The following is an 18,369-nucleotide window of genomic DNA, read 5'->3' as shown; positions in this document are numbered from 1 at the left end:
CAGGTGAGTAAAGATGTAAAAATTTGCTAAACCGACTCCTCTCTAAACCACTTCCCACTGCATCGACCCCACACACTCACCTTGTTATTCTGATAAGGAAGCTATCTACTTCTTCCAAAACATTTGGCGATAAGAAGCTTGAAAAATCTGTGGAGCCCGGAGTTAGGGATAGAGGTGGCATGTGCTGCAGTGCTTTCCTAGGAAAAAATAAAACATAGTATCAGGAAACCAGGCAGAATTGGAGAAAACAGCCTCCCAAAGTGAATTAGATGTTTGAATCTTCATGCTTTTTTGTGTGGGCAGGTCCCTGCAAATTGCTCCTGAGTGCACAAAATGTATTTACACAGAGAATCTCTTCAAAAGGGAACAAGAGTATTGCTTTCTAGGTAGGGAAAATTCACTGACTGCTGGGTAATCTTGAATCTAGTCTCAACCTCAGATTTAATGAGACAAACACATCAAGGAGTTTGGAATTAGATCTGTGACAGCATTACAAATAGCTTACAGTCCAAGCACTGCTTCATTTTAAATTGATCTAGAATTGAGCAAAAGCCTATGAATAAATGGAAAATTGATTTAAAATTCCCTCAGAAGAATCAGAGAATCTAAGAGACACTTGTTAGCTCAAATCAGAATTTTCCCTAATTTCCAAAGATTATGTGATAATCCCTGAAATTAGGAATTTTTAAGTGTTTTCACCAAAGTCATTCTCCCAATACAAAAGTTATCTCATCCAATATTAAAGTTATTCCATCTAGTACTAAAGTTTGGGGTTTTTGCTTTATAATTCTAAATACTGAATCTAATTCCTGAAAGCACATTTTCAGTCAAGCCTTCTCCACTATAAATTTTCTAGATTTTATTAGCTCAGTGCTCATGTTATATTTCTAAAAAATATCTAAACTCTACTGAAACTGAAGATCCTCAGTGTCAGCAAAGCCTGCAACTCTGGGCTCAAGGCATGAGCATATATGAAGTTATCTAAACTTTAAAGAGATTTCACAGATGACATAAATTAAAGACAGGCTTAGTGGACTTTAGCCTACAGGATTCATTAGGCTAATGAGAGTCCTGCTCTTCAGCACGATGGTGACACTGTGCTAACTGAGCTCTATAAAAGCTGATGTGGGTGTGGAGAGGTTTTATTAGGATTCCAATCCTTCAAGTCATCGAGGAGAAGCGTTTGGCAATCAAACAAGGAAATGTAACCCAGAAAATGGTCAATCACCACAAGCAAACATTTGCATGGAGATGGTGCATATACTTGACTGTATCTCCATAAAATGCATGACAAGGCATTACACAAGCAGACATCTGCTGAAAACTAAGCTAAATTAGGTTTCAGTCGTAAGGGGAAGATGATAATTTTATTGATTATTAATGCTGGACAAGAAAAATTAATTAATTTTAGGCTGCTACAAGTCATTACAAGTCAATGGATGGGTGAAAAATCTATTTTTCAGTGTCCATTCAGTCATGGTTTAACAACTAGATTAGATGAAAGAGCCAGAATTACACTTGTTCTAATACGTGCAAATGGATAGAAGAGAAACATCAAAAATCTGAACAATGGAAATAGAAAAAGATGTTTGAACACCTTAAGGTGGTTGGATGGAGGGAGTGGAAACCAGTTATATAAGGCAGATCGCTTCCTAAAGCCAGAAGTATTTTTTTTTTAAAAATTAAGAAGTAGATAAAATCACACCCTGTATACATTTGGTACTTACTGAGTATTCTGTAGAATGGTGTGAACGAATGCTGGGTTTGTTTCCATGGAAGCTGTCACCAGAGAGGTCAGCAGGGACCAATACCAGATGGCCGAGGCGTCGCACACAGACACTCCCACCTTCTTCACTCTCTGGTAGCCCACAGCCCTGAGCCCGTGGATCCTGGTGTCACACCCATCACTAAGGCAACGCTTGATGTTGATCTGGACATCTGTCAGAACACAAAACAGAAATTTTTTTGCCCATTTCTTCTGCTAGAAGAATCTGGATATTCCAACTATTAAACGACTGCAGGTCCTCTTGGAAAAGTAATGGCAGATATGGAATAGCATTCTCAGACATGGACAACCACACACTGTGCACCCTCTGAGCTGGAAAATTTAGCCTCTGAATAAATAGCCTGTGGATCCATTACAGATGCTAGAATCCATTACTAGAAACTAGGAAAATCTGTAGTAAAATATCCTTGAAGCGGAAAATGGATTGTAGATTATTTCACCAGTACCTTCCTACCTACATACATAGGAAGTGTCTTGCAAGCAAGTGGTTGTGGAGATAATAGGGAAAAGGAGCAAAGCCTAGAAGCAAAGTTTTCAGTTACATAAAAATTTTCCCACAAGTTCTTGACCATTTTGTACAGATGGCATTGTCCTGATTATTTTTGAGGAACAACACCTTTGCTGCCCACTTCTGTGGTAGTGAAAGCTCCTTTCAGGGAAAAGCATCCCTTGGAACTGAAGGGACAATATTCCTGAAGCTGTAGAAACCATCTTAGGAAGGAGCTGCTTTTCTTGATTGATTCCAATATAGCACCCACAGAGCTACCAGACTCAAAAATAACACTTTAAAAACACTGAGCATAAAACCTGCCTTACATCACACCAACTGCAAACATTTCAATACCAAAAAAAGCAGATTTTTTGCTAGATACTATCAGCCAACATATGCTTTCACTCTGCATGCAAGTATATTTTAAAATTGCCCCATGTCTTCACACTGAAAGGCTAAAACTGCACCTTTAGTCATTGTTCTCTTCAACCCTTAGCCCCCATTACAGAGGCCACGAGAAAGTCTCAGAAGACTCTCTCAGAAATTAAACTAGAATTAAAACCGTTTCTCCGACCCAAGGACAAGGTCCAGAGTGTCACCCCTGGTGACTGACACTTCAACACATCTCTCCATCATCTACCCAACCTTTCACCTTCCAAAAAGCACCAAACCAGTATCCCAATGGTATCTTTATTGACTCACACATCTGACTAATGTTAGCGTTTTCCAACAGTGTTACGTAGCCAGTGATATTGCTTGGAATGTGAACATCTCGGACCTCCTGGAGACTGCTGGCATTCCTTCCCACTGCCACTGTGACTTGCTGTGGCATGTAACTCTGGTCGTTAGCTGCCACTGCAATGGACAGGTGTCTCAAAACCACGTCTGGTTTCATCTTTAAACTGCAAAGCAAAGAGGATAAAACAGTTCTTGCAAGGAGAAGGTAAGTCAAGCACTGTGCTTTTATTATAATATATTATAATATTATACGTATGTATGTATAATATGTGTTATATTATTATTCGCTCATTTTCCACCTCTACAAACACAAATCAACCCTCTGAAATTTACCTAATGCTTCACAGGTGTTCTTAACCCCATATCATGGTGAACAAGTTAAATAATTCTGGCTAAGAAAACAGTTGCCTCTGAGAGACTGTAGAATTTTCTATTTATATTTTCAACTGAGGATTTATTCCTCAGGAATAAAAATGTAGTGTCAATAACGACGAAAATGAGATTTTTTTTTTAAGCATACATTCTTAGATCTGCCACACTAAACATTTCTGTTTCATTGAGCATTTCTGTTTCATGGAACTTTCTAGACAGTGGCAAAGTGTTTCTATTCAAGTACCATCCACTGTATTACAGCTTGGAAAGCTTCACCTCACAATGAGGCTGTGTGTCACCACAGCAGATACAGGCATTTTACATGTGACTTTTTATTTGGCAGTCAGGCTTTTAAATCTATGCAGAGATTAATGACTTCTGTTTTAACCTGTATTCATCTGTCACTCTTTAATTCCAGCTGTTTTCAATTACACCTGCACTGGGTTTGTGTGACAAGGTTTTGGCAGTGGGGAGCTGCAGGGTGTGAGAAGTTGCTGGAGGCTGGACTTGTGTCCCCATGAGCAGAGCAGCCTGCAGTGCAGGTTTGCAGGCAGGATTTGTGACCCCATGGGTGACCCAGGCTGGAGCAGCCCCTTCCTGAAGGACTGATTGATCCTCACAGGGGCCACTGACTTAAGATCTGGACTTGATGATCCTTGTGGGTCCCTAATAACTCAGGATATTCTGTAACTGCACCCCGTGGGAAGGACACACATTGGAGCTCTCTGAGAGGGAGTGTCTCACATGGAAGGGACCTCATGTTGATGCAGGGGAAAGGTGTGAGGAGTTCTGCCCCTGAGGAGGAGGGAGCAGCAAAGCCAGCATGTGATGAACTGGCTGCAGCCCACACTCTCCACCCACTGCGCCTCTGCAGGGGAGGAGATAACTTCTCTTCTGCTTTTCTCTAAGCCCGGGAAGAAGGGAGGGGAAGATTTGGTTCTGTTCCTCCTTACCCCACTCTGATATAATAAGTGGCACCAAATTCCCCGAGCTAAGTCTGGTTGGCCCATGATGGCAGTTGGTAACAGCTCTCCTGCCCAGCTGAGGATGGGAGTCATGGAGCAGCCTTGGGGGCAGCTAGCATCCAGCCAGGATCAATCCACCACACATCCCAGCGGCTGCCAGCCTAAGGACTCTCCCTCCCAGCCCTCAGCTCACCGTATCCAGTGGGATCGAGCACTGCCATCCGACTGCCAGAAGGAGGAAGTTTCCCCGTTTGTCATCTTGTCGATATCGGCGGAGTTGGAGGAGGTCTCGATGTGGGTGTAGCACTTTGTGACAGACTTCAGCTTGTCTGACTCCTGATTACCATTCAGGTCACTGGGGTATTCTGCAAAGAAATCACTCAGAACATTCTCCTTTGGCCTGCTTTGAGGATTGTTATACTTTTGTAAGGACTCTCTCACACAAATTAACTTGTTGGCACAGAATGTAGCCCCTGAAGGACTTTCTGACAGGAACTGGGAGACAGCAAAGCTTCATTGCAGATGAAATTGCAATAATCTCCATCTACCACTGCCAGTATGAAAACACCTCCATTGCCTGGAGTTCAATAGCCTTTATCTCCCCCTTTCATTACTGGCCTCACCAGTGTTTTATTATTTTTGTGCCCAAATACAACAGATGAAAGGGAAAAGTAAATTATGATGGAGAAAACTTCAATTCAGGTGTTCTAGGAAAGGGACAAAGCAGGCTTGTTCCCAAGTAACTTGATCTATTTCAACAGAAGTGCAGAAATCTGAAAATATCTAGCCAAGCTGTGAAGAAAAGGAGCCGTAACTGTAGGGACCAGGCCAGTCCCATCAGACATACAGTAAAAGGTTCACCACCTCCAGTCCAAAATGATAAAGTGTCTATTAATACTGAACAGTCAACTTCAGAAAACATTTACCTTCACATGGAAACTAAGTTTCTAGCAACTAGTAGAGATATTTTACTGAATGAAGAGTATCACAAATAAGGAATTATGGATTTCGAAACACGCCAGGAGAGAGGTAAGAACATTCCAGAGTGTTACTCAGATTGCTAGGTAGTTCAGAAATTAATCTTTGTGCTTCAAAAAACCAACAAAAATCCACAGAAGCATGCAGATCAACTCCATAAAAAGTCAAGCCCATTAGAGGAGACATAGCAAAGAAAGCTTTTTATTTTATCTGTAATCTTTTCCTCAAAGCCAAGGTTACACTACCATCCTGAAACCAAAAGGAAGATACTGCATACCTCTCTCTTTGAGGAGGAGTCGATCCAAAGAATCCTTCAGCACGGAGGAGCGCATGGTGCAGATGTTGTTGAAGTATTCCAGCACTGGGTAAGGGATGGCAGTGCTGGAAATACGGTTCCTGTGCAAGAATCTCAGGATCATGGAGGCATGAATGCCCAGGCGCTCCTTCGATTCAGAAAAGATATCAATAAACCCTAGAAAGAGACATTATTTCCTTTGGCATCACAAGGTAAGAAGGATATAAAACTATTCAAGAGTGTAGCTCAAGTCTGCAACTTCTACAGCAGGGAAAGGTGCAGGCAAATATTTTTGTGAGTGACTTGAAAATGCCTGAAGGAGTTCAGGACAATTACCAAAAATTTTATGTTTATTTTGCTGCCCCAAACCCTTACCTTCAAAATCTAAGTGAAGCAGGTGCTGCTTGGTTTACAAGCTCAGCTACTTGCATCATTCACCCTGAGCTACAGTGAGCATCTCCCTTTGCCACTGTGAATTATTCCCAAAGAGGTGCCTAATGCTTTGCACCAACTTGGTAAGAAATGTCAGCCTCAAGTCCTCTCCTCTGACTCACCTATAGTCAATTCTAGTGTTTCTTGTCTGATCCTTTAAGGCAAATCCCCTTTAGCCACTTATCATCAAAAGCTTGGAAGGAAAGCCAGTAACTGATACTTATCCCAGAAATCAAATTCTGGAAACTGACACTTTCTGAACTATAAACTATAAAACTTGAATTATGCTTTATCAGGATTACAAATGCTGAATAACAATATAATAATAAAAATAAAGTATGTGACTCATCCCCTGGAACAGACTCCATGGAGGATTTATTCCTCCAGTTACCACAGACAAGATTGCATTAGCTGGGCACTCACCAATATTCTGCAAGGAATATTTTTCTGTCTGTGAGATAACCCAAAGAGGGATGAGACACTCCCCAGTCACACAAAGAAGGAAAGAGTGGTTATTTGTGAAAGGAAGTTCTGCATGCAATTCTGGGAAATGTTTAATTTACAGCAACTCCTCTTGCTTGACACTAGAGAAGCAAGAACCTTCTGGAGAATGGTTTTGATAAGATTAGGACAAGCAGTGCTATTAAAGCAATTTATGGAAGCAGCAGCCCTGCTATGGGGCAGGACTTGGGAAACCTTTTTCCAACACTCTGCTCTCATACCTGGCACCAGTGAACAAGCTTGCAGCTGCCTGATTACATGGCTCAGCTCCCCCTGAAGATTTGCTCCACTAGAATTCTTGAGAGCCTCCAGCATGTTCTCCACATCTACAGTGCCATCTCCTTCAGCATCAAATTGTGCAAAGGCCTGAAGAGTAACAAAAAAAGAAAATGTATTTCAGCATATTTCCTTCAAGCAGAAATTCAAGGTATTTCATAGAAAACCATAGCAATAAACGTTGTAACACTATTAAAACAAAATCAAAAGAATACATCTTCCAAAGTACAGAATTCATGGTAACAGGAAACAGCCTGGCTGGAAATCTGCAGTGTTTAGCAAGTTTGCAAGTATTTGCAGTGCCCTCCTATAAAAGTCAACTGGAGTCATGCTTAGGTGGAGACAACCCATTATCTACATCAGTGAATCAGCAGGATCCATCCACGGACAGCTGGGACTGTCAGGAAGGTCCTCACAAAACACCAAAATGCTCCTCAGTTAAGGGTGGTTTGGTTCCAGAAGCCACACCTTCCATTACTCACCACTGCTGCATCCTTCTCTCTCTGCATCCACTCAAATTCCTTCAGGGGTTAAATATTTTCTTTATTTAAGAAATTGTCCTAAGAACACTAATATTTTTTTCAATTGATTTTTCCTTCTATAAGCTGTCCTCCTACACAAAATACCAGTTTAATATAGTTTGTTTAAGTGTTTTTGAAAACAGTGGAGAGAGTTAGAGAAGGGTTGGGATTTTTTTTATTGCAGAGAGCCGCTGGCAGCTTTATTAGCTTTGACCTTAATAAAATTTTTAATATAAGAAGTTGTATTGAGCACACACAGAAAGTAACACAGCATTTCACAACTGTGAACTAACAGAAGTACAAGGTATCTTTATTCAGCTGAGCTTATAGAACAGAACTAAGCTTGTAAATGTAATTTACTTTAACTAGTCATTTCAGAGAACTCGTGATCCAGTGACACACTACTGTTTAAAATCTGGCTCTGTTTTCACAATCAGATTTAATTTTGAAACAAACTTCTGTGTAATTGCTAAAAAAATGGAACTTGTTCCAAAAGAGAAATGCAGTATTTCAGGAGCATCCACCTTTTTCATATAAATTGGAAATGCACTTCCAAAAGATATTTCTTTACAAGACTTGAAGTCTCACAACCCTGAACTTTGTGTTTCAAGTTCAGCCACACAAGCCAAGAAAATTTGGTCTCTAAGAACAGATGATCTCACAAGTGTCTGAGTCAAGGGATCACTGCTGCTCAGGAGGAAGCTCCTGCTTCACTCTCTTGGTTTGTTACCTGATTATTCAACTTGATGTACCATTAAAAGTGCTATCCTAGAGAGCAGTAACCTGAAATGATTAGCTCAAAATAACCTGCCAATTAACCATGACATAATTACACCAGTAAAATGAGAGCAAAGTCCTCAGAAGACAACAGAATCGAAACGCAGTGCTTTAGCTGACTAAAGCTCTGAGGGCACTCCTGTGGCACAGAGCTGGATTTTAGCTTGGAAACTTTATAAAGTCTAACTAAACACATAGCTGAACCCAAGCTAGTAACGATGCCCTTTAAAATTTATTCTGAGCAGCAAAGCTGGTGCTGAGCATCCAGCAGGCACCATGGCCAGCCCAGCCCAAACACTGGGCAGATCTCAAAACAAAAAACCAACACCTTTGCTTGAGGACAAGAAGCCAGAGGGAATTAATTCTAACAGACATCACTCAGTTGCCAAAACAATTCAATGTATAGTTTCACACCCCACCATTCTCACCTTTTTTTCATCACATTTGAAGTCAAACTGTGCAATTACTGAACTACAAAGTGAAGAAGTTTTGTGATGTTACTGGTGACAATAAAACACACACAAGGCAACAAGGCTGGATCTGCTGACACCTACTTTAAACCACTTTCTTCTATACTCTCATGTAAGGAGGGATTACCACATATATGCTTTTCTTCCCATCTTAATGCAGTGTTTTGTTATTCTATTTTTAAACTCTTCCCATGATCTCAGGAGATTGCACCAAACCTAGAACTCTAAAATTATTTTTTTGACTTAAACTCTGTATTTGACAACAGCATACACAATTTCTGTGTATGTGACCTGTGTAATAGGGGAAAAGAAAATAAGGGGGAAAAAAAAATCTGTGTGTCAATCTGTACTCAGAGAGTATTTGAGTTGTGTGCAGGACTGGGACATGATACAAATTCAGCAGCAGCTTTACCACAACTCAGCTCATCCTACTCCTAAATAAAAGCAGTAACTCCACACAGTTCAACCCTACACTTGAAGAAGCATATAAGAAACATCTTTCTTGGGAAATGATGAGTGAGAGGATTGCTTGGAAATATGGAACATGGAAAAATCAGCCCCTCAATTCACAGCTCAGGAGCTGGATGGCACAACAGGGTATCTGACTTGGGAGAACTTCATGTATCACCCTCTGCTCTCAGTAAAACTGCAGCATTAATGTTGCCAGCCAAAGCTGGATACACGACATGACAACTGCTGAAGCAGTACTAAGAAGGATTCAGTTTATCTAAAAAACAGATTTTGCATTTAAACGTTGCCCATAAAACATTTGAAGTCTGTGCTCACAGCCCTGCACTGGGAACAGAGAAACTGAAAGGGCAGATCAAAACCTGGGCTGTGCCAGACAGGACTCCATAAACATTAAAAAGTGAAACATATTAACCTGCCACCCCCGAACTGACTTCTCTCAGCGTAAAACACACCCAGGAAATCTCAAATGCCACAGCTCATGAGTTAGTGCCTTCTACAGAAACGATGACACCAAGGTTTTCCACAGAGCTCCCAACATCTCGACTTCGCGGGACAGACCAGATGTGACCAAACATCCGCGCCATGGCAAACCCTGTGACAAGCTTTTTCCCCACTCCCTAGAGCAGGAAATGAAACCAAAACAAACAGATTCTTCGTGCAGAGGAGGATGTGCAATACAGACAATCCTCAAAATATTTCTGCAGCCCACGAAGCTCAGCTGTTTGTGCCAACAGAAAGAACCCCAATGGACTAATTTCACCCTTGCTGTTGTTACAAATGAAGATGTGTTTGTTACTGGCTCTTCTTGTAAAGGAACTGGATGTGGAAGCAGCATTTTACCAAGCTACTTAAGCCAGTCTGGTATAAACACACCTATCTGTACAGCAAAATGAATCTCCTCCCAGGTTCCAGGAGCCTTGCTCACCTGTCAGCACTGATTCGAGGCCCGTGTGTGTGATTTAACAGTTTACACAGTTATTCTGCTGCTCGGGAGCAAAACAAAGACAGCAGGAAGTGACTGCTGAGCCTCAGGAACTGCTTGCACTAAGGAATTCAGACACAGCCACTTTCCCAACTGAGTGTGGAATTCCCAGCAGGGTATTCTGCTGCTTTTTGGATTGCTGCAGAGTAAAGCTTAAGCTTATGTGTTCTAGATATTAAATTATCTGTATCCTTTCCCACAGAAGGGGAAAAGTGGAAATCCCAGCAGAAACTACTCTTCTACCATTAAAACATAACCGTAACACCTTCTGGCTGTGTGTGGGGGGTCTCTGTTACACTACTTTATTGCAAGTTTTCCAAAACTCCTACTTTACAATAAAAAGAGATACTTGACAACTTCACTGCTGGTTTAACAAAGCTACAATAAAATTAAGCGTGGTAAACTTTGACTTGCTGATAAGGGTAGGAAGTACCAAGAGGAATTACTCTGGCAGGATTTCCTACTTGTGTTCTCACCACACCTGTGCTCTCAGCTGCACCAGGAGTAGCAACAGCAGAAATATTGCTGTAAACACCCTTTTTATTCGTAAGTGGCTGCTGAGCATGATCACTGATAACTGACATACATTAAAAAAAAAAAAAAGTAATATCTGGAAGCTGACAGGCTGCATATCAACAGCAGCACCTGCTTTTCCAACCTCGTGCAGAACCCTCCGGCCTGGCCTCGCCCCTGCTACCAGAACGGGTGTCCGGCGTCTCCAGGCTCGTGTCGATGGCCACGGACCCGCTTGCCCGAGGGCTCGGGGAGACTGACCCCAGCAGCACCTCGGGGCTCTCCCGCCTCCCTTGCCCGGTCCCAAACAGCTCCCGGGGCTCTGCAGGGGAGCCCCATCCCTGCGAGTGCCCCAGCCCAGGCTGGCCGGCGCTCTGAGCAGCCCGGTCTAGGGGTAGGTGTCCCTGCCTGCGGCAGGGGGTGGAACGAGACACCCTGCAGGTCCCTCCCTGCCCGAGCCGTTCCCCGCTCCCCGCGCTTCCCGCCGCTCTCACCTCCTCGCTCTCGCCGCGGGAGCCGGCCGCCAGCCGGGACACGCTCTCCAGCACCTCGCAGAACTGCTCCAGGCTCACGGCCTCGTCGCCGCGGCTCAGCCGCTCCTCCAGCCATCGCACCAGCGCGCTGTGGTGCCGCGACACGAGCGGCTCGGGCAGGGCCGTCTCCCGCAGCCGCGCCGTGGCCTCCCGCAGCCGGGCCTGCTCCAGCAGCACCTCGGCCGGCGGCAGCGCCGGAGCGGCCGCGCCGGGCTGGGGCGCGCCGGCCGCCCCTTCCATGCCCTCTTCGGCGCCCTCCTCCTCCTCCTCGCTGCTGTGGCTCGCCGCCGTCCCCATGAGCCGCCCGGGAGCCCCTCGCAGCCGCCGCCGGTGCCGCCGCTCCCGCCGGTCCCCGCCCGGCCCGGCCCGCCTTAGTCAGCAACTTCCCGCCCGCCGCACCTGTCAGCGCGGGGCCGCCACACCGCCGTAAGGCGACACCCGCGCCACACCGCCGCAAAGCGCCACACCGCCGCAAAGCGGCGCCCGCTGCCGCAAAGCTCGCTGTGGAGCTGCTGGAGAGGATCCGGCGGAGGAACAAGGGCGCTGGAGGGGTTTGGGAGCTCCCTGGGGAGCAGAGCTGCGGGAGCCGGGCTGGGGAGTGCGGAGAGGAGTGAGGGGAAGCTCGGGAATTCATAGAAATAGCTCCGATGACGGAGAGTGCTAGACTCCCTTCGGTGTGCCCAGTGACAGGGTAAAGACTGATGGCCATGCACTAAAACACGACACACTTCACCGCGAGGAAAAGCTTTTTACGGGAGTGTAGCAGAGCACTGGGACAGGGAGGGCGTGGAGAGTCCTTCTCTGGAGAAATCCCAAACCTACAGGGACCTTCCTGTGCCACCTGCTGCAGGTGACACTGCCATGGCAGGGCTTGGACTGGGTGAGCTCCAGAGGGCACTAACAGCCTTAAAGATTCCGTGATGCTGTGAACAGCATCATCTGTGATGAACATCATCATCTAGAAGAAATTCCTCCCTGTGAGGGGGTGAGGCCCTGGCACAGGCTGCCCAGAGAAAGCTGCCCCATCCCTGGAGGTGTTCGAGGCCAGGTTGGACAGGGCTTGGAGCACTCTGGGGCAGTGGAAGTGTCCGTGCCATGGCAGGGGATTGGAATTAGATGAGTTTTACTGTCCCTTCCACCCCAAACCATCCCACGGCATTTCTGTGCTCCGCTGCCACGCTGCCGTAAAGCGCGCCGCCCGGATAGCCGTACGGCGCGCACGGCGCTGCCGTGGTTGGCGCCACTCTGCCGCGCGGCGCGGAAACTGCCGTGCAAGCGGCGCGGTGTCGCCGCGCGATGTGGCGGGGCGCGGCCGCGGCGCTGCTGTTGCTGGCCGCCGCCTGCCTGCTGCACCGCGGGTTCGAGCCCCGCGCCCGCCTGCTCAGCGCCGCCCAGCTGCGCCGGTACCGGGGGGCGCCGGGCGAGCCCGGGCTCTACCTCGCCCTGCTGGGACGGGTCTTCGATGTGGAGCGGGGCCGCAAGCACTATGGGCCCGGCGGCGCGTACAGCGGGCTCGCAGGTACGTGCGGTGAGGGAGCGGCGGTGGGTGTGGGTCTGGCACGGCCTGGCTGCGGAGGGGATCTCACCCCCTCGATGGGGAGGTCGTGTCATCCCCTGGCTGGGCATTCACTCCATGGCTGAGGGTCTGGGGGATAAGGGTGACCCCTGCCTGGGGGATTCACTCCATGCCCGGGGGTCTCACCGCTGCTGGGGTCTCACCAACCCCTCCCTGCCCCGCAGGCAGAGATGCCACCAGAGCGTTTGCCAGCGGCGACTTCACCCCTGCGGGGCTGGTGGACGACGTGTCCGGGCTGTCACCGCCGGAGCTGCTCTCCATCCACAGCTGGCTGAGCTTCTACAGAGACAACTACGAGCCCGTGGGTGAGTGTCGGGGTGGGTGGGTGTCACAGGGTGGGTGTCACAGGGTGGGTGGGTGTCAGGGTGGGTGTCAGGGTGGGTGGGTGTCACAGGGTGGGTGTCACAGGGTGGGTGTCAGGGTGGGTGTCACACAAGGGACACGCAGGTGAGTGGTGGCAGGTCGGGGACACAGTGACCAGTGTCACCTACAGGGTGTCACCATGTGAAGGTCTCCCGGCTGTGCTGGAGCACAAGGTGCTGAGCCCTGTGAGGGACCAGCTGGAGCTGCAGCCAGGCCAGACCTTGGAGCTCTGCTTCCCTCCAAGGGAAAGTTTAATAGTTTTCCCACCCAGCCCTGCCCTGCTTTGATTGTCTCTGCTGAGCAAAAAGTGTGGAGCCAGCCTGAAATCAGCAGGACTCAGGAGACTGTGGGAGGAGCAGTGCAAGGAAACTATTTTGGGAAATGAGGTGCATGGGTGGGAAAGGCTTCTGGGTTGTGCAGCTGAAAGTGGCTTTGGTTTTCAGATCTTTAATGAGTCTCTGTCTAAGCTTGTCCTGTGTGGATTTATTAAGATGGGTAAATTGCTGTGTGATCCAAGGGTTGAAGGGATGTAAGCTCAGTTTGGTTTTAAATTTGGGCCATGGTGATTTTTTTTTTCCCCTTTAAATAAATTAAAAATAAAACCCCACCAGAACTATGCATTTTCCTTGCCTGGAAAAACTTAATTTCTCTCCTCTCCCAGGGAAGCTGGTGGGCAGATTCTACGATGAAAATGGGGCACCAACCAAAGCCCTGAGGGAGGCTGAGGCTGCCATTGAGGAAGCTCTCAAATTGCAAGCAGAAAGTGAGCAGAGGCAGCAGCAGTTCCCACCCTGCAACTCTGAATGGAGCTCTGCTAAAGGCACCCGGTTCTGGTGCTCCAGACAGAGGTAAACTTGTACCATTTGAAGCAGAGCATTTCTGCCCTTTTTTGGGGTACCCTGTGCTCCTCCTGGCAGGTTGAGCATGGGAAGATGTTGTGGCTCCTGCAGCCACCATGCTGCACAGCTGTAGGGAAGGTCTGTGAGCTGGCACAGGCTGGGTGTGCAGTGGTGCTGCCAGGGCTGGAACAGGCCAGGCATGGTCCCTGTCTGCATTCACAGCGTTGTTCAGGTGGGAAAAGCTCTCTGAGACCACCAAGTCCAGCCTTCCCCCCAGCACTGCCAAGGCCAGCACTAACCTGTGTCCCTAAGTGTCACATCCACACAGCTTTTAAATCCCCACAGCAGCTGGGAACTCCACTGGTGCCCTGGGCAGCTGTGCCAGTGCCTGACCATCCTTTCTGTAATGAAATTTTCCCCAATATCCAACCTAAACCTCCTCTGGGACAACCTGAGGCTGTTTCCTCTTGTCCTGTCCCTTGTTCCCTGGGAGCAGAGCCTGACCTCCACCTGGCTCCAAACTCTTGCCAGGGAGTTGTAGAGAGTGAGAAGGACTCCTTCTTTTCTACAGGCTGAACCTCTTCCATCTCACTGGAATCAAAGAATTTGCCACATGTGCATGTGATCCTCCTGTTCTCAGCAAAACAGGACAGAAATCCCAGTAGGACTGGGATTCAAACAGGTTCTGTCACCTATCAGGAGCACAAGCATTAATGTGTGTTTTTCAGACAGTTTCACTGCCTGTCTCACAGGCTGAAGCTATGACGTTTTCACTTAAACCACATAGAAGTGAGGTTAAGCTTTGAATAGTAATTTCCTACTTACTTTCCTGTTAGTAGTTAGCTCTCAGCTTGGGGACTACTTTGTGATGAAATCATTTCACAGGCCACACTGCAAAATGCTTGGGCTTCATATCAGTCCACCAACAGCACTGTGTACTCCAGGGATCTGCTTCTCTGTGTGACTGAGCTTGGGGAGAGCCTTGGGACTGGCTGTCATGGGGCAGTGACTTGTGTAAGAGGCTTAAAAGCTGCAGTGGTTGGGGAACAGGCAGGATTTGGCTCATAGAGACACTTAGACATGAAGAGACACAATGAATTAGTTGGAGAAGTACTTTATCTTTTGCCCCAGTTTTTAAAATCACTGTGTTGAGTCAAGGCACAGAAGGCCTAGAACAGCCTGGTTTAGTGGAAGGTGTCCCTGCCCATGGCAGGGGGTGCACTGGATGATCTTTAAGGTCCCTTCCAACCCAAGCTCAGTGATTCTGTGAAGACATGTGGTCACCTGTGAGAACTGGGTACCTGCAGAAAAGGCATTTTGCTGTGCTACAGAAGGCTGTGATTCCTTTTCCAGCAATGGAAACATGGAATGCAGAAGCTGGTCACTCTCCAAAGGGTAGAGCTTGTAGCAGCAGTGATGAAACCAGGTTCAGGCCACAGGTTTCTGAAGCACAGCCAATAAACAGGTATCAGCTGTGGGATGGGAGCAAAGTCTACCTCAGTGAGTGTATTATTAATTCTAGTTTTCCCAGATTGTCTTAGGTCTTTTCTAAGGATTCTCTGTTGACTGGAAGCATTTTCATGGGTTTGAATCGTAATTTATTTTCATTTTCCATTCCTAGTGGGGGAGTGAGCAGAGACTGGGCCGGAGTCCCTCGGAAGCTGTACCGCCCTGGCTCGCAGGGGAGTCACTGTGTGTGTGTGAGGAGCACAGGTCCGCCCTGGGGCCAGCCAGGCTCCTCCCAGCACAGCGACAGAGGGGACCTGGATAACCCTCACCTGGAGCAGTACGACGGCTGCCATCCCCTGGCCGAGCAGTGTGTCCTCACGGGCTGACTGGGCTGCTGCATTCCAGGGCAGGGAGAGCCCTGCAGGGAAACCTTGCACTTTGGTGGGCAGCTCCAGCTCCATCCCTTCCACCTGTCCATGCAAAGGGAGAAATAACAATCTCATATTATTTGTGATGCTTTTTGACACACGGAGAGGGAGTTGAGAGATGGGGGAAACACTTGAGCCAGGTTAGTGTCTAAAAAAAACAGACAATGGGATGCTTGCTTTATTTCTATGGTATTTTTACACCTGGCAACAAACTGTAAGTATCACAGCCTGAATTATATTTTAAAACAGGAAATGTTTGCATGCACAGTGGTGGGACAATGTGCTGTGGTTTGAGGCAGCAAGGTCAGTGAGCACAGGAACTGCTGCAGCATCACTGCCCACAGTTTGTGCAGTCCTCAGGTCCTGCTGCAGGGCAGTGCTGATGCTCCTTCCCAGGCACCTGACTCACTCCAGAGAGAGTTTAAAGGTAGCAGGGAGAACCCTGAATTCCTTCTAGAATTAATGTATCCAGTATCTAGGAACTTGAGCAGTTCAGTTATACACAAGCTTTATCAAATCCTTGGAGAAGGCAAAGGCCAGAGCTGTATTTCCTCATTCAGTGTTTGCATTAGATACTGTGCCAAGGCAGTGAAGCCACCCATGAGGATGATTGTTTGATATTAACCTCACCCTCCTGGTCTGTGATTCACCACTTTCAAACTGTTAAGATCAGGAATGAGTAGTTTTAAATAGCTTTTTTTTGTAGCCTGGGCAGCAACACAACCATCCTACAGTAATCTGCCTCCTGTTGCCATTCTAGTATATAACTTCCTCCCATCTGGTCTGTGCCTATCAGACTATAACCTGAGCTAGATGTGTCCTCACAGGACCCAACTCCCTTAAAATCCATACTTACTGTATCCCAGCTGGCAGCATTCAGCAATGTGAGTGACTCCCAGAAACACAGGGCAGGTTATTACCATTTCTGGGTGGGGCTAAAAGGGATGAGGGAATACCTGCATTACAGAGCTCACAGGGAAGCAGTTGCTCATGTTAATGGAATCTGCTGTTCAAGTCAGTTTTGGTGTAGCTGAGCCTTGAGAGAGACACCCAGATCAGGGTCCAGTGGTGGCACAGGTCCCTGCTGAGCTGTGATCAGTTCTTCTTAAGGCAGCTGCCACCTATTTATAAGCAGCTGGAAAGTTTATAAGCTGATTTTTAGCTACTGTCACCTCTGAAGAGAGGCCCAAAATCTAAGTGATTAGTTAATTAGGAAGTTTACAGAAGGCAGCATTGCAGTACTGCTCACTGATAAAATTTAGAGGAGGCTACAACTGCCAGGGATGGAGCCATACAGCAATTTAAACATGTACATGCTTGTAACATTTGGGGGGGTTGTGTTTTTGCTTCTTGTGTTTTACATAACTGTGTTGTGTTTCTTTTCCACCATCATCCTGAAGAGAAGCTCTCCAAGGCACTGCCCTGCTGTGCCAGGGGAAGTGGGATGTGTGGCAAAACTGAACCTCAGCCTGGGGCTCGAGCCATCTGTGGGGGTGGAGCAGCTCATTTCACACAATAATACCGAAGATAAAGCTGGGTAAAAGGTGGAGAAAAGAGCTGCAGAGCAGGACTGCCTCCACAACTTGGGGGGTAGTGAAGTGCCCACAATGGTCTTTGCCATGTCTGAAAAGACACCACCTCTCTAAAGGTAATTTCTTGTTAAACCACATTTAACAAGAAAACTCCCCAAATCATTGGCAAGTGCCTTTAAAAGAGGTGTTTAAAGCTATTTAAAAGTTGCAGCAATTTCAAGACTGTTAAATGCTGTAAGAAGTAGGTTGTGAGGGCAAACCAGTCCTAGTGAAAGTGGACCGGCTTGACCGAAGCAAGTTTCATCTTGCTGTAACACTTAATCGCTATGCAAATAGTGCTGAAGGGATGGTTTTGATTGCAAGAGCCACACAAAAATCAAATAAACTGCTGCAAAAAGGCAGGGCAAAAAGTTGGTTCAAAACCAGTTTACAGCTTATGCCTGAGTTTAGTGTTTGGAAATACTGGGGGGAAGAGTTGGTCTTGCACTAGGAATGAGTCACGTATTAAAGCAAACAAGGAGACACCCTCACTGACCTGAAGTGCTCCAAGATTATCATGCTTCTACTCCAATTCAGCAGCTCAGCTGGATTCTTCGTGGTGGAAAAGAGTGGGAAGAAAACAGTGATGGTTACAGAGGGCTCAAGTCACCACAGACAGTGCTCTAATAAATTCACCATTCATCTGTACTTAATAAGTTTTATTAATAAAAGACTAATGCATCACAATCTCACCCAGAAGTCTTGTCTGGGTTTGCTATTGCACTGAAGCTTTCCTTTTCCTGAAGTGAAGCTGCAGCAGCTCTGTGCTCTCCCAGGGGGCTGAGCTGCCTCCAGTACTAAACTGAGTGCACCAAGTGTAAGTAACTTGAACTGATGAACTCCATGAACCAGCTCTGGCCCGTGGGGAGCTCAGGTTTGTTTCACAAGACTGATTATAGATAAGTCTAGTATAAGGCATTCGAGATGACTACATGGTACAAACTAGAACACCAAACCCTGACAGCCAAAAGAACAGTTGTAGCAGTTCCACAACATAAAAATGAATACCTGGACTAATTTCAGAACAAAGAATAAAGTTGTCA

General features: G+C 46.7%; 2 protein-coding genes across 3 annotated transcripts in view; one reads left to right on the top strand and one right to left on the bottom strand.

The window, feature by feature from the left end:
- The window catches only part of ZZEF1 (zinc finger ZZ-type and EF-hand domain containing 1), a 56,897-nt gene extending 45,399 nt beyond the window's left edge, over positions 1-11,498 (bottom strand). For both annotated transcript variants that reach the window (XM_085078842.1, XM_085078843.1), the window contains exons 1-7: positions 11,062-11,498; positions 6,779-6,923; positions 5,607-5,801; positions 4,545-4,716; positions 2,979-3,178; positions 1,728-1,938; positions 81-197 (exon numbers count right to left, since the gene is read on the bottom strand). In XM_085078842.1, the coding sequence (XP_084934968.1) occupies positions 81-197; positions 1,728-1,938; positions 2,979-3,178; positions 4,545-4,716; positions 5,607-5,801; positions 6,779-6,923; positions 11,062-11,397 (1,376 nt within the window). In that variant the 5' untranslated portion in view covers positions 11,398-11,498. The remainder of the gene's footprint in view (positions 1-80; positions 198-1,727; positions 1,939-2,978; positions 3,179-4,544; positions 4,717-5,606; positions 5,802-6,778; positions 6,924-11,061) is intronic.
- Positions 11,499-12,215: 717 nt separating this feature from the next.
- CYB5D2 (cytochrome b5 domain containing 2) lies at positions 12,216-18,018 on the top strand. Its single transcript, XM_085078845.1, has 4 exons — positions 12,216-12,619; positions 12,841-12,981; positions 13,701-13,887; positions 15,500-18,018. Exons 1-4 carry the CDS (start codon positions 12,397-12,399, stop codon positions 15,711-15,713), a joined length of 765 nt encoding a protein of 254 aa, XP_084934971.1. The 5' UTR covers positions 12,216-12,396; the 3' UTR covers positions 15,714-18,018.
- Positions 18,019-18,369: the final 351 nt, after the last annotated feature.

Source organism: Lichenostomus cassidix, chromosome 19 (assembly GCF_008360975.1).
Source record: "Lichenostomus cassidix isolate B80296 chromosome 19, HeHo_3.0, whole genome shotgun sequence".
Classification (NCBI taxonomy): domain Eukaryota; kingdom Metazoa; phylum Chordata; class Aves; order Passeriformes; family Meliphagidae; genus Lichenostomus; species Lichenostomus cassidix.
This window is presented reverse-complemented; position numbering and strand designations above follow the sequence as displayed.

Coding starts and splice junctions, on each gene's coding strand:
- CYB5D2 (XM_085078845.1), top strand. CDS start 12,397: ATGTGGCGGGGCGCGGCCGCGGCGCTGCTGTTGCTGGCCGCCGCCTGC. Junction 12,620..12,840: donor CGCGTACAGCGGGCTCGCAG/GTACGTGCGGTG, acceptor CCTGCCCCGCAG/GCAGAGATGCCACCAGAGCG. Junction 13,888..15,499: donor TTCTGGTGCTCCAGACAGAG/GTAAACTTGTAC, acceptor TTCCATTCCTAG/TGGGGGAGTGAGCAGAGACT.